At 43.7% G+C, this 26645-nt stretch overlaps 2 protein-coding genes and 1 pseudogene across 2 annotated transcripts; all 3 read left to right on the top strand.

The window, feature by feature from the left end:
- Positions 1 to 1984: 1984 nt before the first annotated feature.
- On the top strand, positions 1985 to 3028 carry LOC113614870 (melanoma-associated antigen B4-like). Its single transcript, XM_027096720.1, has one exon. The coding sequence runs from the start codon at positions 1985 to 1987 to the stop codon at positions 3026 to 3028; it is 1044 nt and encodes a 347-aa protein (XP_026952521.1).
- Positions 3029 to 7066: 4038 nt separating this feature from the next.
- Positions 7067 to 8108, top strand: LOC113614869 (melanoma-associated antigen B5-like). Its single transcript, XM_027096719.1, is given in 3 exon segments — positions 7067 to 7442; positions 7445 to 8059; positions 8062 to 8108. Coding segments are annotated over 3 exon segments (1038 nt in total).
- Positions 8109 to 20232: 12124 nt separating this feature from the next.
- Positions 20233 to 21285, top strand: LOC113614868 (melanoma-associated antigen B5-like; annotated as a pseudogene).
- The last annotated feature ends 5360 nt before the right edge of the window (positions 21286 to 26645 follow it).

The raw sequence follows: 26645 nt of genomic DNA, 5'->3' as shown, positions 1-26645 counted from the left end.
CAGTCTCGGGGGACCCAGGCATGGCTGTGAGGCTCAGGGCCCCAGATACTTCCGGCTGGGGGTACCGACAGAAATGAGAACCAAGGTGTGATGCCTGCTGACTCAGCTCAGCAGAGGGAAATGTCCCAGGACCCGCCAAGAGTCAATGGAAGGCCCTCGTGCCAGGTCTGGGGGAAGCTCCCCCGGAACCACCACCCCCCGGCCACCCCCACCCCGACCCCGTACCGCCCCGCCGTGGCCCGGCCCTGCCCCTGCTGTCCTCCTGAACCCCAGATGCACATGACCGGATGTGACGTCCTCCTAACCACGCTGTGGGGGCGCGCCATTTTTGAGAGCTGCCGTCCAGCGAGGGTGAGCCGCGGGAGGAGTGCCACGTCTCGTCAGGTGTCAAGGTGTGAGGTGACCCCAGTTAGAAGTGCGGGGACACGCCCCCGACACCCCCAATCCCCATTCCCTCCGAAAAGAGGCGGCCACACAGGCCCCGCCCACCGCGCCCCTGCTCTCGGCCCCAGAGGCTCGGGCCTGGCTGTTAGGCCCAAAGTCCATCCGCTTCCCCCGTGGGGTCTCGGGCAAGGAAGGCCTCGCTCTGAGGCTGGTGGACCCTGGCTCAGCTCAGTAGAGGGAGCGCCCCAGGCCCTGTGGAGTGAAGGACGGGACCCTCCTGGGGACCGCAGGGCTCCACACCCCAGAATGGCGGCCACGCGGACCCCGCCCCTGACGTCGGCCCGGGAGCCTCCGGGCAGGTCTAAAGACTGAGGGGCTCCCTCAGTGCGAACGCGGACGGACGGACAGACGCGGGAGGCCCAGGGAGGAGGCGGCCTTGTCCTGAGGGGCTGGCCGCAGGTCAGCAGAGGGAGGATTTCCAGGGCACGGGAGGAGTCAGGGCGAGGACCGTCCTCCCCGTCGCAAGGGCACCTCAGAACCCCTCCCCTGTTGTCAGCCGCTTCCTTCTGGCCACACACGGAGGAGGGAGGGCTGCTGTCTGAGAGGGGAGGTGCAGGCCAGCAGAAGGCGCGTCCCTAAGCACTCCCAAGAGTCAGCCCAAGCCCTTGAGTGAGGGCCAGTGGGGCCGCCAGCCACAGGGCCTCGACCTGTCTGCCGCACGCTGCAGGCCTGGTAAAACTCTGCCACGTGCGGCCGCGTGGTCACCCTCACCGCCTCCGAATGGGACGCAAGGAGGTGCCGGCACTAGTGCGAGCAGATGGCCCTCGGGGCAGGAGAGGAGCTCCAGGCTGCACCGGCCGTCCAGGGAGGACCCCGAGTGAGGACTGAGGGAGTCACCCACCCCGAAGAGAAGGGACAAGAGAGAATGTGGTCCGTCCCCTCCTGTCAACCCTTAGACTCCCAAGAAAGGACTGTCAGGCTGAGACCGCCCGTAATTTCCTCTGCCAGGTTCAGGCTGAGACCGCCCGTAATTTCCTCTGCCAGCTTCAGGCTGAGACCGCCCGTAATTTCCTCTGCCAGGTCCGAGGGAGGTTAGAGCTTTGTTCTGAAGGGGCAGCCACCAGGCAGCAGAAGGGAGGGTCCCAGGACCCTTCGGTGGTGGGCTGAACGCTCCCGCCTTTCCTCCTCCTGGGTGTCGTGGAAGATGGTGGTGTCAACTTCAGAGCAGCAGAGGGGTGGGGGTGGGGGTCTTGCCACCAACTGTCATCCTGACTCTGAATGGGAACTGCAGAGACCTACCTCCCCTGCCAGCCCCCACTGTCACCCCCGTACCGCCCAGGCAGGGCTGGCTGGCTGTGGCCCAAGGCTCACTCTACCGTCCTCCACAGGGGTCTCAGGGGACAGGCTGAGCAGGAGAACAGGAGCCCTGTGGGTCCTCGGGCAGTGCCCTCAAGGACCCTGCAGAGGCGGCCTTGGTTAAAGCCAGGGAGGAATCTCCCCGCTGAAGGTGCTCACAGCATCTCCTTGTCCCTCCCCCAGGTGCCCTCGTTGCCTGCCTTCCTGCCCACACTCCCGCCTGCTGGTTCTGACCTGTGTCATCATGCCTCGGCGCCGGAGGAACAAGCGCCATGGCCGCAAGAAACGCCACCAGGCCCGGGGGGAGACTCAGAGTCTCAAGGGTGCCCAGGCCACTGAGGAGGCGGCGGCGGCGGCGGCAGAAGAGATACAAGAGTCGCCGTCTTCCCCCGCTTCTGTTTCTCGGGATACTTCCCCGAGCTCCCCTGCTGCTGGCACTCACCAGGAGCCTCAGGGAGCCCCAGCCACTACCTCTCGTGATGAAGGAGTTTCATGCCCAGGATCTGAAGAGGGTGCCCAGAGCCAAGATGAGAAAAGTGCAGGTACCTCCCAGGCAGCACCTTCCGTTCGCAGCAGTCGCAGAGATCCTCTGAGAAGGAAGTCCACAATGTTCGTGGAGTTCCTGCTGGAGAAGTACATAACGAAGGAGCCCATCCTGCAGGCAGCACTGCTGAAGACTCTCAACAAGAAGTACAAGAAGCACTTCCCTCAGATCCTCAGCAGAGCCTCTAATATCATGGAGGCTGTCTTTGGCCTCGAGCTGAAGGAAGTCGACCCCAGCAGTCACTCCTACGCCCTCATCAGCAAGATGGCCCTCCCCAGCGACGCAAGTCCGAGTGATGAGTTCAGGATGCCCACGTCCGGCCTCCTGATGACTGTCCTGGGCGCGATCTTCATGAAGGGCAACCGTGCCACCGAAGAGGAGCTCTGGAAATTCCTCAATGCGTTGGGTTACCATGCTGGGAGGAGGCACTTGATCTTCGGGGATCCCGGGAGGCTCATCAGCAAAGATTTCGTGCAGCAGAAGTACCTGACGTACCGCCAGGTGCCCAACAGCGATCCTCCGCGCTATGAGTTCCTGTGGGGCCCGAGAGCCCACGCTGAAACCAGCAAGATGAAAGTGCTGGAGTTTTTGGCCAAGATCATTGGTACCGTCCCCAGTGCCTTACCAGACCTCTATGAGGAGGCTCTGAAAGATGAGGAAGAGAGAGCCGCGGCCAGGGCTGCAGCTGTTGCTGAGGGCAGAGCCCCTTCCAGGGCCAAGGCCCGCAGCTCCTCCCACATGTAGGGAGGGAAGCCGCGGGCAGTTTGCTCACTTTGTTTTGGAAGAGAGCAGTCAGGCTCCTAAATAGTGCAGAGTAGTAGGGGTGGAGGGAACAAAATATATATGTTCTTACAGTTTTAAGTAGTATGGTAGTTTAGGTGCAGTTAGTTTTAATAAAATATATATCTCTTTCTTTTTTCCAAATGAAGAATACCTAGTTAAAGATATATGATTGGTAGATAAGTAGGTAGAGAGATGCTAGATAGATAGATTTATGATAGAGATGTTTAGTATCTTTTCAAATGTTATTACTTCATTGAATGTTTATTTTGCTTTAGAATCCAAGTGTATTAATGTCATGGATGTCATGTTTATTGCTGTTCAGTTTTAAGATTAAGAGTTTGCTATTTGCAAAAAAAACTGAAAAGCCTTCAATATTTTCCTTTTGCTACAGAACAAAGTAACATGGCATTGGAATAGGATTTTTCGTGGAAACGAGAAAGAATCCCACGAGAAAATATTGGGGATCTCAAAATGGTGATACAAAAGTAAAGGCTGGTTAATTCTTAGTTTGCCTTCTTTTCTTTCTCTTTGCTTGTAAAATTAAATAATATATACCTAGCTTTGCTTAGGTTATTCAAACTGTTTGAAAATTAAATCATGGTAAATAAGACTTCTTGGTCATTCCTTCTTTTTTCTCTCAAATTAATTGACCATCTTCTCTTTGGAAGCCTCTCCAGTACTACTATGGTTGGTAAGAAAATGAAGACCAAGCCACTGCCCATAGAATTTTTAGAGTCTAGCATCAGCTATCATGTAAGGAAGATGGTAAGATACACTCAAAGAAATAAACAAATGAACATTTTTTTTTTAAAGTGAGGGTGTGGAAGAGGAGGTTCCAAATGAGAGCAAGGAGTGTAAGTTACCTGATAAAGGCAGCGTTGGGTCTTGGGAAACTTCTAGTCCCTCAGCAGGAAGTAATTAACAGGATGCATGGTGGGCTAGATGAAGCTGTGGGAGTGATGGAAAGGGCCACTCAGATGGTGTTTCTCAGAGTTGAGAGACTAAACCTGGAATGGAAAACGTATCTTCACAGTTAACTTCGGGATGTGGAAAAACCAGAGAGAATCCCCACCTAGGGAATGGAAGGGGTCCTATGCACTTGACCCAGGGCAAGTGAACACTCAAACTAGGTGTTTTAGGCATGGGCTGTCCAGAGAGTTTCTGAGAAATAAAGGTGATACTCATTGAAATGAGATGCCAAGAAGCCACTGGACTGTCTCTCTTTTTGTGGGATGGGATTGCCAGAGCTCACTCCAGTGAAAGGGCATTTTAATTAGGTTATTTTGAGTGTAATTTGGCAAACTCTAAGGGAGGGCTCAAATTTTAGTGGCAATGGTATGAATGAAATTAGGGGTGGTTTGGATGAAAAGGCACCTGGGAGGGAAGTTGTTGGTCCTTGAGACAAATGAACTCCTAGTTGCATCCATCTGGAGAAGATGACCCCATGCCAATATTAAAACAAATGCTCTAATAGGGAAATACTACTTAGTTTTACTCGGTTGGCATTTTGGCTGATGTGGATTTCTATATTGTTTGGAGTTGCATTTTCTCTAATGTAGGCTGGAAATAAAATTCTGTGAAGGAAGTTTGTTATCATTTGGGGTCAAAATCATCTTAGTAATAACTGCCATTCATTGAAAGTACCAAACTTTGTCTCAAACTGCCAGGTGGTTTACATACATATCCATGCCTGTGGTCCTACACTATAGACTTTTTCAGACTCACTTTGCAGATAAAGAAGTTGGAATATTCTCAAATTCAAGGCTGGTAAGTGACAGCTGGACTGAACCCTGGCTCTGAATCCCTCTAGAGCCCGCACTATGCCACTCCTCCCAGGCTGAGGCCGACCTTGGGTCACTTCATTTTTCTGCTCACTAGTCCAAAATGTATTTCAGGTGTTAAAAAGCAGGACTTCATACCCCAAACATGGTTTTGGAATAAAAAGCTCCAGGAATAAGTAATAAAAATATGAAAATAAAAGTGAGGTACAAATAAAGAAAGAAATAGATAGCGTTTGGTGACAATATAACTATCTATGAAGGAAATGTCAGTAAACCTCAAAAGATCAGGGGCTCACAAAATCATTTAATTCAGCCCTTTCCCTGTAGAAAGTAAATCTGTTAGAATTGAGGTTATATAAGGCTATATCTGGCCAGTGAAGAGAAGGAAGAGATCAGCGTGTTTTCTCTGATAGCACAACACCTGTGCCGGAGCCCTTGCTTGGCTGCAGCTTCCCATCTCACATCACTCCTGGGGCTCAACCTATTCCTGCAAGATTTGTTGTAGGGAGATCAATTAAGAGTTTTCAAGGATGTGGCATTTCCCAAGAAGCCTTTTATAGAAGAGATAGGAGTCAAGGTGAAGACTTGATGAATGAGGACTGAGGAGACAAAAACCACATAATAACTGAAGTCACAGAGAGACTGGCCTGTGTCTGCTCTCAGACTTAGGCGGCCAAGGCAGGGCTGCCAGGCTGAGCATCCCCTCACTTATTTTCAGGGTTTAGAGGAACATAAGAGCTTTGGTCTAAATGGGTGACTTTAAGTTGAAAGAAAGAGGAAACTTAGGGCCCTTCAGAAGTCAAGGTGAGGAACCTGAGTGAGGACTGAGGGCACACCCCTACCCTGAACAGAGAGAGCCCCAAGGAGCCTGAATCCTGATGTCAACACTGGAAGGGCACAGGTAGGAGTAGCCTCATGTGGCATTCCCAGACCTTGCCTCTCTGGCACCTCAGGAAGTGAGGATTTTAGTCTGAGGAGAGGGTCCTTAGGTAAACAAAGGAAGGAGTCCCAAGCCCTGCCCGGAGTCAAGGTGAGAATCCCGAGTGAGGACTTAAGGAAACCTCTGCCTTTAGACTGTGAGATAACCCCACAGAACCATGCCCGTCCTGGTATCCCTGGTATCCCTGGGCTTTGTTGACATGATGTGACATATTTCCTCCTATGGTGTCACAAGGGGGTGAGGGACATGGTCTAAGGGGTACGGTCTAGGGCCAGCAGTGGGATGATTTCCAGGTTTTTCGAGAGACCAGGTGAATACCCTGAGGACTAAGGGAACCACATACCCCATAACCATAGAATTCATTCCTTACTCTCAGCCTCAGAAGACCAAGGACAGGTATGGTCAGATGAGGAGAATCTCACTTTCTCCTAGGGGTTTCAGGGTGGTGCTGGCCTTAGTATAAGGGGCAGGCCTAAGGGCAAGGGAGGGTGGAATTCCAGGACATGACAGAGGTCAAAGCAAGGACTGAGGGATCATCTACCACTAAATAGAAGTGATAAGGAATCCAGCCCTGCTCCTTGTTACAGCCCTTGAGGATCCAGGGCAGGACTATCAAGCTGAAGCTCCACCAACACTTATTTGTATCAGGTCTATGGGAAGTGAAATCCTTAGTTTGAAGGTGTAGCCACCATTCAATGAAAGGGGTGGGGATATCAGGCCCTATGTGTAGCCGAATTAAGGACCCTTAATGAGGACTGAGGACTCCAAAGGCCAGGACAGAAAACTCCCCACTGAGCAGTCAGTACTGGGGCCACCTGGACAGGGTTGATAAGCTGAGGACCCCCTTCATTTCTTTCTCATAGATCCCAGGGAGGTTTGTGATGTCAACCTCAGAACAGCAGAGGGAATGGGTCCCATGACCTGCCACCAGTTGAATGACGGTCTTGAATGTGACCTAAGAGACTCCTCAATGTAGAAGACCACCAGCCCCTGCTGTTGCCCCAGCATGCCTGAGGCAGGGGTGGCAGGATGCAGCCTAAAGATCATTCTAATTTCCTTCAACAGGTTTCCCAAGGGACAGGCTGTTTAGGAGAACAGGAGCCCTATGGGTTTTTAGAGCAGTGCCCTCAAGGAAAACTACAAATGTAGCCTTCCTTATAACCAAGGTGGTATTTCCCTGCTGAAGCTGCACACTCTCTCAACCTTCCTCATCCAGTGGACCCTTATCCCCTGCTCTTCTACTCACACTCCTAACCATTGTCCCTGAGCACAGTCATCATGCCTCGGGGTCAGAAGAGTAAGCTCGGCACCAGTGAGAAACGCCACCAGGCCCAAGATGACTCCCAGAGTCACAGGAGAGTTCAGGCCACTGCAGTAATAGAAGAACCCCCCTCCTCCTCTTCTCCTATTTTGGAAGATAATCCCCAGAGTTCATCAGCTACTGGGTCAAATAGCACTTCTCAGGGGTCTTCAAAAGCCCCATCTACTACCATCACTTCTTCAAGTACTTTTGACACAAGGTCTGATGAGGATGATAACAGTCAAGATGAGGAACATCCATGTTCCTCTGATGTCTCACCTTCTACTGAGAGCACATACAGTGATACTCTAACTAGTCAGATGGATTTGTTAGAGCAGTTCCTTCTGTACAAATATAAATGAAGCAGCCCATTATGAAGGAAGACATGCTGAAGATTGTCAGCCAAAAGTACCAAGACCGATTTGCTGAGATTCTCAAGAAAGCCTCTGAACGCACTGAGGCTGTCTTTGTGGTTGACTTGAAGGAAGTCGACTCAACCATCCACTCATATGACCTTGTCAGCAAACTGAAACTCCCCAACAATGGGAGGGTGCGTGCTGGTAGGGGGTTACCTAAGACCAGTCTCTTGATGACAGTCTTGGGTGTGATCTTCATGAACGGCAACTGTGCCACTGAGGAAGACATCTGGAAATTCCTGAATATGATGTGAGTATATGCTGGGAGGAAGCACTTCATCTATAGGGAGCCCAGGAAGCTCATCACCAAAGATTTAGTGAGGCTTAAGTACCTGGAGTACCGCCAGGTGCCTAACAGTGATCCTCCGCGCTATGAGTTCCTGTGGGGCCCAAAAGCACATACTGAAACCAGCAAAATGAAAATCTTGGAATTTTTGGCAAAGGTCAGCGATATGGTTCCCAGTGCCTTCTCATCACGATATGAAGAAGCTTTTCAAGATGAGGAAGAGAGAGATCGAGCCAAAATTGCAGCCAGGCCTGGAAATACTGTCACTTCCAGGCATGTTCCATGGCCACGTCCAGCAGCTTCTCCCACCCTTACTGAAGTCTGAGACTTTTTAAAAATCATCCAGATAAGAAAATTTGACATCACAATAGGGATTTTTGTTGAAATGGCAAAGAATCCCAAAATAAAATTGTTGGGATAATGGAATGAAAAAATAAAAAGTAATTAAAAAGAAAACATGATAAACCTTGATTTTTCTTAATCCTTTCAGTCTTCTGTTTTGTAAAATTAAATGATTTATACCTCAATATGCTTAACTTATTAAAGAATGTAGGAGGCATTAAATCTTAACAAGTTAGACCTCTTACTCACTTTCTTTTTTATTTCCCAAACGTCAGTTGAGCATCTACTCTTTAAAAGGCTCTGTGCTAGTACTGCCAATGCTAAGATGAAGACCCAGCCTATGCCCACACAACTTTCGATGCAAGGAGCTGCAGTCATACAAGATGTTGAGATGCCCTCTATGACTTACGGGAAAGCAAAAGGATAATCCAGAAAGAAATCTCTACCTGGGGCAGTGTATTGATTTGTTAGGGCTTCCACAACAAAATACCACAGAATGGGTGGCCTAAACAACCGAAATTTATTTTCTCACAGTTCTGGAGGCTGGAAGTCCAAGATGAGGGTTGGTTTCCTCTGAGGCCTCTCTCCTCAGCTGGCAGATGGCCACCCTCTTCACTTGGCTGTCCCTTTGTGTGCATATATCCCTGATCTCTCCTTTTGTGTCCTAATCTCTTCTTATAAAGACACCAGTCAGATTGGGTTATGGCCCACCCTAATGGCCTCATTTTAATTTAACCAGCTCTTTAAAGACCTCATCTCCAACTACAGTCACATTCTGAGGTACTGGGGTTTATGCCTTCAACATGAATTTTTTGGGGGACACAATTAAGCCCCTAACAGACAGAAATCTAAGGTGTCTTTGCTCTTATCTCAATGCAGGAGAATACAGTGCACAGACAGGTATTCTATGCACATTGTCTCCAGGGAGTTTCTGAGAAATAAGGGTTAACTGCCTTGAGGTATGTCAGGGAGGAGGGAATTCCCCCACTACCCCTTTGAGTTCTTGTGGTTAGACTAATAAAGTTGGCACAAGACAGATTAACAGGAGAAGAAAGAAATTGTAATTCATGTGCACGGAGGTGTCATAGAAATGGTACCTAAGAAGTAGCCAAAGCAGGCAGCTTTTATACTTTTTAGACAAAGAAACAATAAACTTGTGAGGAATGGACAGGACAAATAAACTTACATTTTGGATAATTCCTTCAATTAGTAAGGAATCTAAACAGAATTTGGGCTTGGGGTAGTAAATTAAAGAAGTAACAAGGTTTGTTTATACAGGCTTCTCTGCCTGAATTCCCTATTTCTGGCTATAAGGGTATCCTTCTATCCTTCTACCTCCAGATGCAGGGAGTGCATCTTTCACATGAGAGATTTATTTCCTGCTTTCAGGGAGACCGAAAGGAGGGTCGGAGTGCCCCTCCTGCACTGGCTGTTTCTTAAATAACTTTAATTCAAAATAATCAATATGCCATTGTGGTATATTTGGGAGCAACCTGCCCTAAGCCTTAACAGTTCCCTCCTCTGAAACTTCCCTGGAAGTTTCACATATTAAGAGCTGAACTGGTCACTGTGGAGACAGAGAATGGGTTAGTACAGTCCTCCATTTCACTGAACCAGTTTCTTAGTTCTGAGAACAGTTCAGTTCAGTTAAATTGTTGTATCTCATTTCAGGAGGCGATGATGCAGATGGGCTCCCAAAGCTAGGTCCATGGTGCAAGCAGTATCAGGTATTTAATAAGAGGCATTTCTATGGCAACAAAAGAAAAACAAAGGTTAATGATTGGAGCTGGTTATAAACCAGTTTCTGAGCCCAGGGGGCAGTCAGTCAAGAAGATTTCTAGGTGTCAGGTTCGAAGCATCTACTGCAGTTTGAAATGTCTCTGATGATGTCACTGGGTGTTCAGGTTAACTTTCTGAGTGGCTCATACAGCAACTGGCATGAAGATTGTTTAAATATGAGCTGCTGTGGCAATTTCTCTGACGTTTATATCAAGTCGTCTAGCTTCAGTGTGCAGGGCTTCAGGAAAAGAACAGTTTTAGTTCTCAATGATTCAAGTCAAAAGGATGGGAGAGGGGAGCAGGTCAAGTTGGCAGAGGAGTAGGACATAGAGCTCACCTTCTCCCCACAGATACATCAAAATAATGAGAGAAAATAGGAAATGTTAGAGAGTTGCAGCCAGATATTGGAGGAAACTAGAAAAATTCAGGATCCAGTCCAGTTTACAGGTAAATGACAAAACTTCAAGGAAAAGTAATAGCACTAGAATCTAATATCCACAAGTGCGTAGTATAGTTTCTATTGAAACAATTTTTCTCTCTAAAATCTCCCTCTTCTCTACCAAAGAAAGCAAAATTAAGACTAATTTGTTTGCAAAATAAGTCTAGATTCAATAAACTTGGCCTGATTATTTATGTTAAGTCCAGCAAGAATAGCAATTAGCCATATAGGCTCTTTTAAATCTGCTTTGCCGGAAGTTTTCATAAGGAGTCTCCAGAGTGAAATTTTAATAGCTTCTCAAGGCCAGGAAGCCACACCAAAGACTTGTCGTCAGAGTTCCTTTTATACCTAGAGATTTGGGTGAATTCCTCTCTTCTTGAAGTCCCCCAAATATCCTGAGGCTCCTGTGACTGCCAGGAAGTGGCCTTCCTTACTCACCTGGTAAGGCTGCTGGGAAGCTGCTGGGAACTCTGTCAGCAAGGTCCTAGGCTGTTTTTTCAAGGGGTTTTATGGTTCCATAAAGTCGACCTTAGTTCCTTCAAGCTATCTGGTCATATCTGAGTGTACATGTATCTCTGTCAAATATGACATTCCAATCAAAGTCTTGGTAATATAACCAATGTTTCCAATTGTGTCCTGCTATAAGAACAGATTCTTATTCAATTATGCATATAACTATTTTGCCAAGAAAATAAGAATACTCACTGAGACTTTCTGAATTCTGGAGTGATCAGGTAGGGACAAAAAGATAAATGTTTAAATTCTATTTACAAAGGTATAATTTATCAAATTGCTGTTAAGTGTTAAAAAATTTCCTTATATCTGGAAAATGAAAGATTTTTAAAAATCAGTAATATTTCAGACAAAAAAATCATGAAAATTATAATCATATTCATCAATTCATTCGGTCCCATGTTAATTCTTGTTCTGCTTGAGTCCAGTTTTTCCATTAGTTCTACCGATCTTCCCTGAAGACTGTGGGTGATAGGGACAGTGATAATTTCAAGAAGTTTGCAAGGTTTTTGTTAAGGCTTGTATGATTTGCCCAGGGAAATCTGTGCCTTGATCACTGGATATTTTAAAAGGTATACCCCAAGTGGAGAACACATTTTCTAAACAGTTTATTTGCCACTGTGAGAGAATCAGATTTGCAGCAAGGGAAGGCTTCAACCCATCCAGAAAATATACATACAGTAACAAGATTTTTTTTTTTTTTTTCTGGTACACGGGCTTCTCACTGATGTGGCCTCTCCCGTTGCGAAGCACAGGCTCTGGACGTGCAGGCTCAGCGGCCATGGCTCATGGGCCCAGCCGCTCCGCGGCATGGGGGATCTTCCCAGACCAGGGCACAAACCCGTGTCCCCTGCATTGGCAGGCGGACTCTCAACCACTGCGCCACCAGGGAGGCTCAATAACAAGAATATTTTGATGACTCATACTAAGTGGCAAATAAATGAAGTCCAGTTGCAGGTGTTCAAAGGGTCCAGCGAAAGGAGGTCTTCAGGCCTCTGGGGACAAAAATCTTTTTTTTTTTTTTTTTCTTCCCAGGGTTATGGACCTGCCAGGTCAGACGTTGCTGGTAAACTTTTTGCACAATTTTACAGAAATCTTCCTACCAATGTCTATTTATAATTTGAGTTATCTTAAATGGGGGGGCGGTTTGCCAGAAAGCTGGGAGGAACCAAGGGGCCATCTTGGGTTTCTCATAGCCCCAGCTATTTATTTTATAGCTATTGTTTACCCATTTAATTTCTCCAATTCAGAGGCAGACTGCTGCTATGTTAAACGGACATCAGGATGGCAAAAGTCTGGCGATTAAGGGTCAATTTTTTGGCAGAAGCAAAATGGACTTTATCCACACGTGCCACAATCTTTGCAGATTCTTTTTTTGTTGCTGCCTGTGCATAAAAGTCAGCTTCAGTGTTTCCCTGATACTTGGGTTTAGTCCTTTTAGTGTGAGCTTCAATTTTGGTGACAGACAACATTTTATGCCAGGACATATAAGACTTCCAGTAGTTTCACATAATTTCTGGAACACTTATAATACCTACCTATACAGACACAACATAAAAAAGGCCTAACGTTTGTTACTTCTTATTTGACAATGCTTCCCATGTAATTTAACATAACAAATACTCCTAATTAGTTTAATATCTCTCTTTTTATAAGGAAAGAGGACAAATCTTTGAGATATTTCAGGGGCCCTCTGAACTAACTCATATCTTAAAGTTAATTCTAAGTCAAAAAGACTTCATATAGAATTTGATTTGGGGGAAGCTTGCCAAAAATATCAAAGAGGCTTTAAAACACTTAGTCAAATAGGTCACTGTGAAACAATGCTTATTTATCCATTTAACCAAAGTAACAATTAAAGACTTCATAGGCAAATATAGAAGGTTATATGGTTCTGAGCAAAATTTCACTCTTTTAACACCCAGAGGACTAGGTTTACTTAAGCAATCAAAGACCTGATAAAGATAAGACAAGACACTATATATATTTTTTGGTCAGATTCCTTCAAGGTAAAGAAAAACCTTTCCTAATCTCTTCTTATCAAGAGCAGACCAATAGAAAAAAACAAACAAAAAAAACCTTTGTCCTTTTAACAGAGATAAAACCAAATTCCAATTTTGTACCAGTTTACTTTTGATACTTAAGCTCATTTACTTAATTAAATTGATTCCAATCTTATTTAGTCCTGACCACACATAAAATTCCTTTCCAAAGATTCCTTTTTTCACAAAACTTACAATTTTCTATGTCCATTTTAGTTTGTGCCTTGTTTTCTTTCCCATTTAGAAATAACCAGCCTTATGGAAAATCACTTTCGTTTTCCTTAACAAACACATCTCTGTACCCTATAACTTTTCTTACCCCAAAACATATCCCATTTCTATTGCTATATCGGGTAGCTTTAACCAATATATTAATTAGAATTCTTAATCCTTTGAAATCTTAATTTTTTAGTGAAAATAAAGAAGTAAACAATTCTGAACTGTATTAACATTTTGTGGCTTGGCAAACTTAAAAATACATTTTATAATTTCTAGAAATATATGTTACTTTAAAGAATAATCTTTCAATAAAGCATAAGGTATATTTATTAATAAACCCAAACATACTTAGTCTCTGTAGTAAGAGGTAAAAAATATGCAAACTTAGACTTGTTCAGCAGTTAATGTTTTAGTATTTTATCTTATTTGGAAATGACTAAACATTCAATGAATTCTCATCATTTAATTTAACTTAGCAAAACTCTAAGAGTGTAAATTACCAAAGAGATTTAGGAAACTATTTAGGTAGACAAACCACAAAAAAATTATTATTAAAAAGTTCACCTAAACAGTCTTATTTCACACATATTTAATTCTTTTGTTCTTAAATAATCATACTTAGATTACTCATGAAAATTTCATGAGTCATTAAAGCATTTAGTCATTATCCTAAGGTCTTTTGTCTGTTTTGTTTGTGTGTTTTCTGACAAACATTGCAAAAGAGACATAAGCTAGTAAACCCAGTAGAACAAAAAGTTGTTTTTCTGCATTATATTTTATGCTAACTCTGAAGATATACCCGTATTAATTAAATCAACAAGCTTAAAATTAGCTTTTACAATATTTAGTAAAGATTATTCTAGATCATGTGAACGTGAGAAACATTTGGGTTAGTTTTTGTTATATTTTTAACAATTTTTATATAAGTACTAGTTTGTTTAATCCAATTAGAGCTCTTTTACAAATAACGATTTTGGCAACATAATCTGGAGGTAGAAAGATACCATATTTATAAAGTAGACATATAGACAGACAAAACCAGAGATCTCATAGTTTTCATTTTAAAACTTTAGTCATGAATCAGGTACAATACAAAACTCACTAGTTTATAAATAACAGAATTAATTAAGTGTACTCATTCAGATGGCTAAAGTCTTTTTTTATTTGTGGAGAAGACTTTTAAGATCTGTATTTGCCCTTGACAAGCGATTTTAAGGAGACTGTTCAGGCAAGAGTCTTTTAGCAGTTTGTGTTTGAAGAGGTCCCTTTCCTTTTTTTCTCCTTCTTCTTCTTTTTTTTTTTTAAGTTCTACAGACTAAGCTAATCCAGACTCATAATTTTAAGGGGCAGGGAAGGAAATGTAAGTTTTGTCCTAGGGAGTTTTGGAGTATATTTGTCTATTATCATAAGTCTTTGAGTAATCACTATTAATTTTTTTCTTAAGTAAAGGACAATTTTACTCTAATATCCTGATGATTTATAATATCTACAAGCATTTTAAGAGGGATGGGTGAGGCCTTGGGACGGGTAAAGTCAGGTGCGCTTTGACTTGCTTCTAGAATTGTATTTCTGATTTTATACAGATTTACAAGACAAAGACAGTTGTTTCTATTAGTTGAATATTGGACTCCAGCTGATCTGTGCCCGGATTATTTGTAGGAGGTCCTGGAAAACTACTGAGGAAACAGGGTGATTTTTAAGAGCGGAATTTATGTTGGATTTTTGTTTTAATTTTAATTTCTTTCATCATAATAAGGAATTTCTTAATATTCATTATAATTTTTTTCCTTTCAATTTGATCCTCCCATAAGTACCAATATGAGAGATGTTTATGATGAGAGCTCTCACAAAATTTTTTCCTTTTAAATACAGCCAATTTATTTATTTATTTGTTTTTCTTGTTTTTTATTGGGGTATAGTTGTTTTACAATGTTGTGTTAGTTTCTACTGTACAGTGAAGTGGAGTTCCCTGTGCTATACAGCAGGTTCTCATTAGTTATCTATTTTATACATAGTAGTGTATATATGTCAATCCCAATCTCCCAATTCATTCCACCCCAATTTCCCCCCTTGGTGTCCATACGTTTGTTTTCTATGTCTATGTCTCTATTTTTGCCTTGCAAACCGGTTCATATGTGAATACAGCCAATTTAAAGGATCCATCATCTGGTCATTGGCAAGTAGGATGTTACATTAATTGCAAACAGCAACTCAAACCAATAAGCATTTTTTTTTTTTACTGCTTAACCAAAAATGCAAGAGATATATCACAAGAGATTATTTAGCCCTCACAAGATCCAGAAAGTTCATTCCCAGAGTTAGCCTAAAAAAGTAAAAGCCCTTTGTTGCTACAGGTGGTACGAATGGTATAGTGAAAACAATCTCTCTAGTGTCCCACAAAAATGTGGGGCACTCCAGCCATAAACCCATTAATTAATGGCACCAGGCAGGCACTACTGGAATGGGGCTTTTCCAGTACTAACAAGCAGTAAAAGTTGAGATGACAAATGCCCCTTATGGGCCAGGACCCCTTATGACAAACTCCTCTGAGAGCTGGCACAACCAGACGATGAGAGTGCTGGTAACTTCATGACTTGGAACCCCAGTCTATTCAACTAGCCACCAGATACACCCCAGTAAATGCACCTTCTGGATGACAGACCAGAGAGAATACTCTCACTGGGCAAAATGCCAGGCTCTCAAGACATAAAAGAAGACGGAAGGTAAAACCTCATCTCGTTTTTACATAGAGGAACCACAGCAAAGTTTGTCTAAATAGACGCGGGTCTGGTGACAGCTGTTAACAATCTGTGAGGCTGGCTTGAACAGCAGGCTTATAGGCTCTATGCCTACTGTACTGCCCTATGGTTTTCTCCTTATGACAAATGACACAACATAGACAAAGTAAAACACTGACCATGTTTGAGAAGAACAGAATCCTAAAGTTTTCCTAAGTCTAAGGAACTAGCTACACAAATATTTTCTCCTGCTAACCTAAATTTAGAGAGAAAACAAGGGACTTTCACTACTTTCCCTTCCATCAGACCTTGAAGGCAGCAATCTGGGAGGCTGACACGGTAAGAAATCTTACCTTCTGCGGCCTTTATCACATGTCCCAGGATCTCTCAGCTGCAGCAGCCTCAGGATGGGAAGCCTCCTGCCTGGCTTGCCAACTGTCAGGGAGGGGGAAATTTACCCCTCTACACCTCTTGAGTTCTTGTGGTTGGACTAATAACAAAATTGACACAAGACAGATTAACAGAAGAAAAAGAAACAAATTGTAATTCATGCACATGGAGGTTTCTTAGAAATGGGACCTAAGAAGTGGCCAAAAAAGGGCAGCTTTTATATTTTTAGATGAAAAAACAATAAAGTTTTGAGGAATGGACAGGACAAATAAACTTACATTTTGAGTGCTTAATTAGTGAAGAATATAAACAGAATTTGGGCTTGGGGTAGTAAATTAAAGAAGTAACAAGGTTTGTTTATATAGACTTCTCTGCCTGAATTCCCTATTTCTGGCTATAAGGGTACCCTTCTACCTCCAGATGGAGGGAGTGCATCCCTCACATGAGAGATTTCCTGCTTTCAGAGAGACATAAAGGAGAGTCAGACTGTCCCTCCTACGTTGGTCATTTCTTCAGTAACCGTAATATAAGGTAATCAATATGCCTTTGTGGCACATTTTGGGGCAGCCTGCCTTGAGCCCCAATGGGTGAGATGCACAGGAGCCACTCTGCTGACACTTTCTGCCTTGAACTGGTAGAGCCAGATCCCAATGCACTAAAAGAGCATTTTAGTTAGGTTATCTTGAGTATAATTTGGCAAATTCTAAGAGAGGGCTAGATTTTGGTGGGGAAGAAACAAAAATAAACATCGGCGTGGTTTAGATAGAAGGGCAGCTGGAAAAGACTGAAAGAGTCAGTGCATAACAAAATTCTAGGAACTTTGAGTTGCATCCAGGTGGGGGGAAAAAACACCTCCACACTAAAATTAAATAATAAATGCTCCAATGCGGACAAGATACTTAATTTTACTTGCTAAAGCAAATTTTTGACTGATTTGGTAGTGTTTTGTCTGAGAGCATTGCATTTTCTCTGACATATGCTGGATTTAAGAAAACATTCCTACATAGGAGGGTGATATTGTCTAGGTAAAAACAGTAACTGGCATTCATGAAACACCCCATATTTGCTAGTCATTTTGATGGGTGCTTTATACACAATATATACATTCCCACAGTCATGCAAGATAGGGTTTATCAAACTCAGTTGGCAAATGAAGAACTTGCAACATTCTCATGTTCACAAGGTTGTGACACAGCTAGACTAGACTCCTGGTCTAAATTTCTGTAGGGCACACACTGTTCCACCACTCCCACCCTGAAGCTGACCTTGCGTATCGTTATTCACTTTTCTTCTCACTACTCCATAGTATATCTCAGGTGATTGAAGAAAAAAAAAAAAGTTTGTGCCCAAAGTACTGGATTGGAATACATAGCCAGGACGATAAGAAAACCAAAATAAATGAAGGATATGAATAATGAAAGGAAGGATATACTATCTGGTAGCAATGTGATCATCTATATATGCAGTGTCAGTTAACCTTGAAACATGGGGTCTCACAAAATTATCAGGCTCAGCCCATTTCCTGTAGTATGTAAGTCTTGCAGAACAGAAGTTACATTAGAAGCCAAGTTTGGGTGGTAGAGGAGAAATAATCAACATGTTTTGTTTCCTCTCTGAAAGCTCATCTCCTGTGTGAGTCCTCTACCTTGCTCTTCAGCTTCCCCATCTCACATCTTTCCTGAGACACAGACCCATTGTCCGTAAGATTTACAGTGGAGAGAGTACTCAGAAGTTTGCAGGGATGTGGCACTTCCCAGGAAACCATTCATTAAAGAGACAGGAGCTGAGACGAGGACCTAAATGAATGATGACTGAGGAGAACACCACCCAGTAGTGTAGGGAGTCTTGCAGAGACTTTCCCTAGCCTGATCTTAGACCTATGCCATCAGGCAGCCTCCTGCGAGGAAGTTCTCAAGGAGGTGAGGACCTTGTAGTAAGGGCAGTGGCAGAGGGAAGTTCCCAAGGGTCTGAAAGGAGTATAACTGAGAATCCTGTGTGAAACTGACGGTGCCCTCCACCCCAGAACAGAGGGGGCGCCAGAGATCACGGCCCTGTCGGTGGTGAGATGAGGGGTAGCGCTCACTTCCTCCTAGGGAGCCTGAGGAAGGTGAGAGACTGCCTCCTGCGGCGAGCAGCCTCAGGGGTGAGGACTTCCAGGTTCTAGCAGGAACCGAGTCGAGGTGAGGAGCCTGTATGACGAATGGGAGACATCCCCCACCCCCTGCCTCCTCTCCAAAACCTCGCTCCTCTTCTAAGTCCTGGGAGGCCTTGTGCAGCGCAGTCAGGCTGAGGGAGATTTTGGCCCAGAGGCTTTCAGGGCGGTGAGGGCCTTGGTTTACATGGGCAGCCCCAGTTCAGCACACGGAGGAGAAGATGCTAGCGAGAGTCTGGGTGAGGAAACTTAGGTGGAAAGTCCCAATGAGGCCCTGCTTGCCACTCTCAGAGGACCCAAGCATGGCAGTCAGGTGGAAGGAAGCCTTCCTTTCCTATTTGATAGATCAGGAAGCTGAGGGCCTTGCCCTGAAGGATTTCAAAGACGGAACTCTGAGTGAGGTCTGAGGGGACCTCAACCCCAGAACAGTGAAGTGGCACAGAACTTGTGGCTTCCGTCAAGCCTGGGAAGCCCCACGCAGGGCTATCAGGCTTACTTCTGAGAGGAGGGTCTCAGATGTGAGGGCGTTGGTTTGAGGGGAGGGGCCTCAAGTTAGCAGAGGAAAGCATCCCAAGTGTGGCCAGGAGTCAGGATAAGGACCCTATGTGAGGACTGAGGGAATTCCCGCCCTGCTGGCAGCCTGGGGTGTCTGTTCAACTGGTGATGTGATGACTGACGCTCATTTTCTCCTATGGTATCACGGGGAGGGGAGGGTGGGGGGATGGAGGGAGGTGGGGAAGTGGAGGATGGGGGAGGCCGGGGGTGGGGGGTGGGAGGCAGGAAGGCTGAGGGTGGTGGGGAGGCGGGAGGTGGCGGGTGAGAGATTTTGTTTATAAGGGATAGTTTATCCCCCACAGTAGGAGGATTTCCAGATCTTTCCAGTAGTTTAGTTGTCTGGGGGGAACACCCACAACTAGGGTATAAGAGAATCCATCCCCTATTCTCAGCCTTGGAGACCACTGGCAACTGGGGGAACCCTCATATCCTCCTGGGGTGGGGTGCGTCTCAGGAGACGCTGGCAGGAAGAGAGAAGTCCCAGACTATGTCAAGGGTCAAAGGAAGGGAAAGACTGAAGGGATCACCAACCACTGAATAGATAACAAAAAATCTAGACCCCACCTTTGCATTCAGAACTTGAAGGTTCAGGGCAGGGCTGTCAGGCTGAGGATCACCCTCACTTATTTACATCAAATGTAAGAGAGAAGAGTATAAAGTTAGTATGAATTGCAGCCACCAGTCAGCAGAGGGGAGGTGTACCAGGTACTACCTAGAGAACAGGTGAGTCTCCTGAACGACAACTGAGCACCCAAGCAGCCCATGACAGAGAGGGCTCCACATAGCTCTCAGTTGGGTGCCCCCTGACAGAGAGAGGGGATAAGGAACCCCTTTACTTCCTCCTCTGGGGTCTCAGGGAAGTGGTGGATTTGGTTTGAGGTGTCAACTTCAAAGCACCAGAATAGAGGGGGCCCTGGACTTGCCAACAGTTGACATGATGATCCTGACTGTAAACTGAGAAGACTGTCACATCCCACAACAGAGGCTTCCGACTGGCAGCCCCGGCTGTTATCCCAGTATACCCCAGGCAGGGCTGGCAGGCTGCAGTCTAAGGTTCTAACATCCTCCACAGGGTTCTCAGGGGACAGGCTGACCAAAACAGAAGCTTTGAGGGGGCCTAGAGCAGTGCCCTCAAGGACCCTGCAGAGGTGGCCTTGGTTAAAGCCAGGGAGGAATCTCCCCACTGAAGGTGCTCACAGCATCTTATTCTCCTTCCTCCAGGTGTCCACATCTTCTGACCTCCTGTCTATACTCCTTCCTGCTGTCCTTGACCATGCCTCAGAGTCAGAAGAGTAAGGCCCATGCTGGTGATAAACGCCACCAGGCCGGAGGTGAGACCGAGTTGTGGGGGTGCCCAGGCCATAGCAGCAGCAGAAGAGGAGTCCACTACCACCTCCTCTCCTCAGTGTGGAGGCACTGCCCAAAGTCTGCCTGCTGCTGGGTCATGTAGCACTGCCCAGGAGCCTCAAAGAGCACCAACTACCACCACTACTTCTGCAGGCATTTCTTACACGATATCTGATGAAGCTTCCAACGGCCAACATGAGGATAGGGCAAGCGCCTATGAGGTCCCGTCCTTCACTGAGAGCTCAGGAACTGACTTTTTAACCAGGAAAGCTGGGTTGCTGGAGCAGCAGTTCCTTCTGTACAAGTATAAAATGAAACAGCCCATTATGAAGGAAGATATGCTGAAGATTGTCCACCAAAGCTACCACGACCGATTTGCTGAGATCTCAAGAGAGCCTCTGAGCGCACTGAGATAGTCTTTGCAGTAGATGTGAAGGAAGTCGACTCAACCAGTCACTGCTACGATCTTGTCAGCAAATTGAAACTTCCCAACAATGGGAGGGTGCGTGGTGGAAGGGGGCTACCCAAGACCCGTCTCCTGATGAATCTCCTGGGTATGATCTTCATGAAGGGCAACTGTGCCACTGAGGAAGACATCTGGAAATTCCTGAGTATGATGTGAGTGTATGCTGGAAGGAAACATTTCATCTATGGGGAGCCCAGGTAGCTCATCACCAAAGATTTAGTGAGGCTGAAGTACCTGGAGTACCGTCAGGTGCCCAACAGTGATCCTCCGCACTATGAGTTCCTGTGGGGCCCGAGAGCCCGCGCTGAAACCAGCAAGGTGAAAGTCCTGGAATTTTTGGCAAAGGTCAATGATACCGTTCCCAGTGCCTTTCCATCTTATTACAAAGAAGCTTCGCGAGATGAAGAAGAGAAAGCCAGAGCCATGGATGCAGCCACGGCTGACACTACTGCCAGTCAGTGCACCTTCCAGGGCCATGCCCAGCAATATCTTCCCACCCCTGTTGAAGTCTGAGGTTTTTTTATCCCCCAGACAAGAAAATATAACATCACAATAGGGATTATATTCTTGAAAATGTGAAAGAATCCCACAGTAAAAGTTAGGATAACGGAATAGAAAAAAAAGTAAAACATGATCAATCTTAGTTTTCCTTGTTCCTTTTAATCTTTAGCTTTGTAAAAATAATTGATTTATACTCTGAGTTTCTTAGCTTCTTCAAGAAAGAGAAATTAAATCTTAATAAATTACACCTTGTGTTTACTGGCTCTTTTATTCACCAAACGTTGAGTATCTGCTCTTTGGAAGGTTCAGTGTTAGTACTGGGGATGCTAAGAAAGAAAATCCAGCCTCTACTCATAGAATTTTAGAGCCTGTGAGTTGCACTCATATGAGTAAGATACTGGAATATTCTCTATGATCTATAGGTAAAGTAAAAAGAATGGGTGAGGAGAGGGTGTTCCTTATGATAGCAGTTAAGTGTAAAATTCCTGAGCAAAGCAGTTTGGGACTTTAGGAAACTGCAAGTCCTCAGTGGAATGTAATTTTCATTCCCATTGTGTGGTGGGCTAGTTGAGGTCCTGGAAGTGGTGAGTAGAGGCCAAACCCTCCAACAGTATGCTTCAGAGTTGACAGAAAAAACCCTCTATTAGTCTGCTCAGGTTGCTATAACAATACCACAGACTGGGTGGCTTAAACAACAGCCATTTATTTTTCTCTATGGAAGTTGGGAAGTTCACAATCAATGTGCCAGTTGGTTCCATTCCTTGTGAGAGCTCTCTTCCTGGCTTGCAGACAGCAACCTTCTCTCTGTCCTCACATGGCAGAGAGAGTGAGTTCTGGTCTCTCTTGCTCTTCTTCTAAGACCACTAATTGCATCATGGGTGCCCCATCCTCATGACTTCATCTAAACCTAATTACTTCCCCAAGATTTCACCTCCAAATACCATCGTATGGAGGCGGGGTGGGGGGGGCGGTGGTTAGGGCTTCAACATATGAATTTTGCGGGGACACAAACATTCGGTCTATAATGGAAAACTGCTGCTACAAGTTACTTTGGGATTGTGGGTAAACCATAGAAAAATCTCCACCTGGGGCAGGAAAGGAAGGTGTCCTTTGCTCTTGTTCTAGCACAGATTGTGCAAACTAGGTGCTCTACACACACTGTCTCCAGGGAGTTTCTGAAAAATAATGGGATGTCCCCTTAGGTGAGACGCCAAGAAACCACTGTGCTGGGACTCTTTGCCCCAAACTGAGAGAGCTAGAGTCTGCTCCATTACAAAGGCATTTTAATTAGGTTATCTTGAGTATAGTTTGGCAAACTCTCAAGTGAGGGATAGCTTTTAGACGAGGGTATAATGAATGAAAACAGAGGTGGTTTGGATGGAAGGGCACCTGGAAGGGATGGTAGGACTTGTTCTTTGACACCAATCTAGGAGCTTGAGCTGCATCCAGCTGGGGAAAACAACTCCACATCTGAATTAAATGATAAATACTCTAATTGGGAACGTTAGTTTCACCAACTAGAGAGAATTTTTGGTCGATTCAGTGTTCTTTTTCTAAGAATATTGTATATTCTTTGAAATTTTCTGGATTAAAAAAAAAATTCCAAGGGAGGTGAATTTTGATAATCTGAGATCAAAATAATATTAATAACTGCTATTCTTTAAACAGTGGGTGATATTTGCTAGTCCTCTTGCCATGTGGTATATATAGTACATACATTGCAACAGTCTTATAAGATAGGGCTTACCAAACTTGGCAGATGAAGAACTCACAATTTTTTCAAGTTCACAAGACCGGTCTGAATTTGTCTAGAGGCCACACTGTTATACTCCTCCCAGCCTGAGGCAGACCTGTCTCTTAATTCACTTTTCTTTGCACTATTCCAAAATATCTCAAGCAATAAAAAGGCACTTGTAGCCAAAGTGCTAAAAGCAGGCCTACTGAAGGGAAGAGTAAACATGAGAATAAATCAATATTTGGGGATTGTCCCTGGGTTTCATTTTCCTAGGATCTTACTGAGAGCTAACTGTCTAGAAGCTGGTATTTTGTCCAGCTCCAGTTCTTTCTACCATTACAGCAGCCTTCTCCCGGGACTTCCCCAGTGTGTCCTTCTTCCAACTCTGGAACCTGACCTGCTGACCAGCTCTTCTCTGCGGCTCCTCTAAGGGCTACACTCTGCTCTCAGTGGAGCAGACAGCCCCTATCCCCTGCTGTCTCCCTGACTTAGAGCATCCCAACTCCCTGGAGATCACTTCCTTCACCATGGATGTGTATCATCCTTATTTTCCTGTTTATGTGGTAATTTGGAGATTTTCATTTCTTTTTCTCATTGTCTGTCTGTATCTCTGTCTCTTTGTCTCTCTTTTCATTATTTTTCAAATGTCGTCTCTATTAATAGATGGTTTAAATAGCTTCTGAGTGTAAGTTTGTGAATCACTTGTTTATACATTTACTGCTGTGTATCAAGTTTGCAAGTAGGAGTTTTTATATTTTGTGAATCAAATTGGGAAACATTCACTCTTATTTTTGATCTAGAATAGGGTAACATGGCATTGGAATAGGTGTTACTTTAGAAAAATGAAATAAGTCAGTAGTAAAATTGTTGGCATCAAGAAATAGAGCAAAATAAAGTAAAAGATTATCAATTCATCTCTTCCTTATCTTCTTTAGTCTGTTATTCAGTAAAAATTAAATGACACATACCTGGATTTGTTTAGCTTAAGAATTTAGGAGAAATTAAATCTTAATAAATTAGATAATATGCTCCCTGGCTCATTTATTCCCTTAACATTAATTGGGCATCTGCTCTTTGGAATACACTGTGTTATTTCTGGGGATGCTAGGATCTTTGTGTCTAGCAGCAGTAATCTTACAAGGAAGATGGTAAGATATATGGTAAACCAGAGAGACAATTAAAAAGAGTGAGGGAGTTGAGGTCCAGATAAACACAGTGAAGTGGGAGTTAAGTTTAAATGCTCCAAGGTACATCCATTTGGGAAACTGCAAGTTCTTCAGATTAAAGTTTAACTTTAGCTATGTCATGTGGAGTTAAGTGGGAGTGAGGAACAAGGGCCAGCTCTTCACATGGTGTGTCTCAGAGTTGAGAGACTTAAGCTTGGAGGGCAAAATGACTTTTGAATCCTGGATAAACTAGAAAGAAACTCTCCATTGGCAGAGGTAAGGTAGGTATTCTGGGCCCTTTTCCATTACATTTGAACACAGTTTGCAAAGTAATTGTCACACCTGTATCTCATGTCCACACAAAAACCTGCACAATTTTTGATAAGCTGTACTTTCATTTCATTTAGTTCAAAATATTTTTTTCAAATTTCTCTTGAGATTTCTTCTTATACTCATGTGTTGTTTAAAAGTGTTTTGTTTAAACTCCATGGTTTGGGGATTTTCCAGTTATCTTTCTGTTATTCATTTCTAGTTTAATTCCATTACTGTCTGAGACAGAAATTGTGTGATTTCTATTCTTTTAAATTTGTGAAGATATAGTTTAAGGCCCAGAATGTAGTCTATACTGGTGAATGCTCCATGTGAGCTTGAGAAGTATGTGTCTTCTGCAGTTGGATGAAGCAGCCTATAGATGTCAATTATGTCCAGTTGATAAGTGATGTTGATGAGTTCAACTATGTCCTTACTGATTTTCTGCCTGCTGGTTCTGTCCATTTCTGATAGAGGGGCACAGAAGTCTCCAACTATAATATTGGATTCATCTATTTCTCCTTACAGTTCTATCAATTTTTGCCTCACACGTTTTGATGCTCTCATTAGGCAAATACACATTAAGGATTGTTATGCCTTCTTAGAGATTTGACACCTTTATCATTATGTAATTCCCTTCTTAATCCCTGATAACTTTCTGTGCCCTGAACTCTGCTCTGTCTGAAATCAATATAGCCACTCCCACTTTATTTTGATTAATGTTAGCAGGGTATATCCCTCTTCATTCCTTTACTTTTAATCTATGTGTATCTTTGTATTTAAAATGGGTTTCTTTCTCTAAACAACATATAGTTGGGATTTGTTTTTTGATCCACACTGAAAATCTCTGCCTTTTAATTGGTGTTTTTAGACTGTTGATATTCAAAGTAATTATTGATGTGAATGGGTTAATATCTACCATATTTGTTACTGTTTTCTATTTGCTGCCCTTTTTTCTCTTATTTTTGTTTTATACTCTTTTTCCACCTTTTGTGATTTTTACGTTAATTAACTTTATTGGGGGAATCATTTCACAATGTACATGTATATCAAAACATCACACTTCACACCTTAAATGTATATAAGGTTTGTCATTCATACCTCAATGAAACTGGAAAAAATTAGTTGAGCATTTTATGTGATTCCATTTTCTATTCTTTATCGTATCAATTATTTTTTTAAATTTCTTTTCAGTGGTTGCCCTAGTGTTTTCAGTATACATTTACACCAAATCCAAGTTCACTTTGCAATAACACTACATCACTTTACAGATAGTGCAAGTAGCTTATAATCACAAAGTGTTCCTAATTTTTCCCTCCTGTCCCTTGTATTATTTCTATTATTCATTTCACTTATACATAGGCCATAATCATCAAATACATGGTTGTAATTATTGTTTTGAACAAACTGATATCTGTTAGATCAATTATGAATAAGAAAAATATAAGTTTTCTTTCACTCTCATTTATTCTTTCTCTAATTCTCTTCTCTTTATATGGATTCTACATCATTTTCCTTCTTTGTGAAGGACCTCTTTTATTTCTTTCAAGGTCAATCTACTAGCAACAAATTCCCTCAATTTTTGTTTGTCTGAGAAAGTCTTAATTTGTTCTTCACTTTTGAAGGATAATTTTGCAGGACAGAGAAATCCTCTATTTTTCCTCTCAACACTTTAAATATTTCACTCCACTCTTTTCTTGTTTGTGTGGTTTCTGAGGAATAGTCAGATGTAACTCTTATCTTTGCTCTTCTACAGATAGGTTGTTTTTCCTCTGGCTTCTTTTAAAATTTCTCTTTATCTTTGATTTTCTCCAGTTTGATGTGTGGGTTTTTCCGACACTACCAAGCAGTTCTCCAATTCTCAGCGGACAGTGACTGGCTGCCCTACAAATTTAACTCAATTCTGACACTATCTACCTGAAGAATGCATCACATCCTCCAGATTAAAGATTCAGTCCCACATGACTGAATCTACTTCAAATGCCAATCACAAGTCCCAGTTTGCTACCTGTACTTCTGACCTACTAGCTACAAAGTTCACAAGTGATTCTCAGTGTCACGCCCCTCTTAAACTGGACGGGATGGCTATATGGAACTGGAATTGTTTATTTCCCTTGTCCCACATGGAAGGATAGAGAAGGCTAAAGTTGGGTATTTTATTT

This window comes from Aethalodelphis obliquidens, unplaced genomic scaffold (genome assembly GCF_003676395.1).
Source record: "Aethalodelphis obliquidens isolate GAN/ISIS:26980383/991018 unplaced genomic scaffold, ASM367639v1 scaffold107, whole genome shotgun sequence".
NCBI lineage: Eukaryota > Metazoa > Chordata > Mammalia > Artiodactyla > Delphinidae > Aethalodelphis > Aethalodelphis obliquidens.
This window is presented reverse-complemented; position numbering and strand designations above follow the sequence as displayed.

Coding starts and splice junctions, on each gene's coding strand:
- LOC113614870 (XM_027096720.1), top strand. CDS start 1,985: ATGCCTCGGCGCCGGAGGAACAAGCGCCATGGCCGCAAGAAACGCCAC.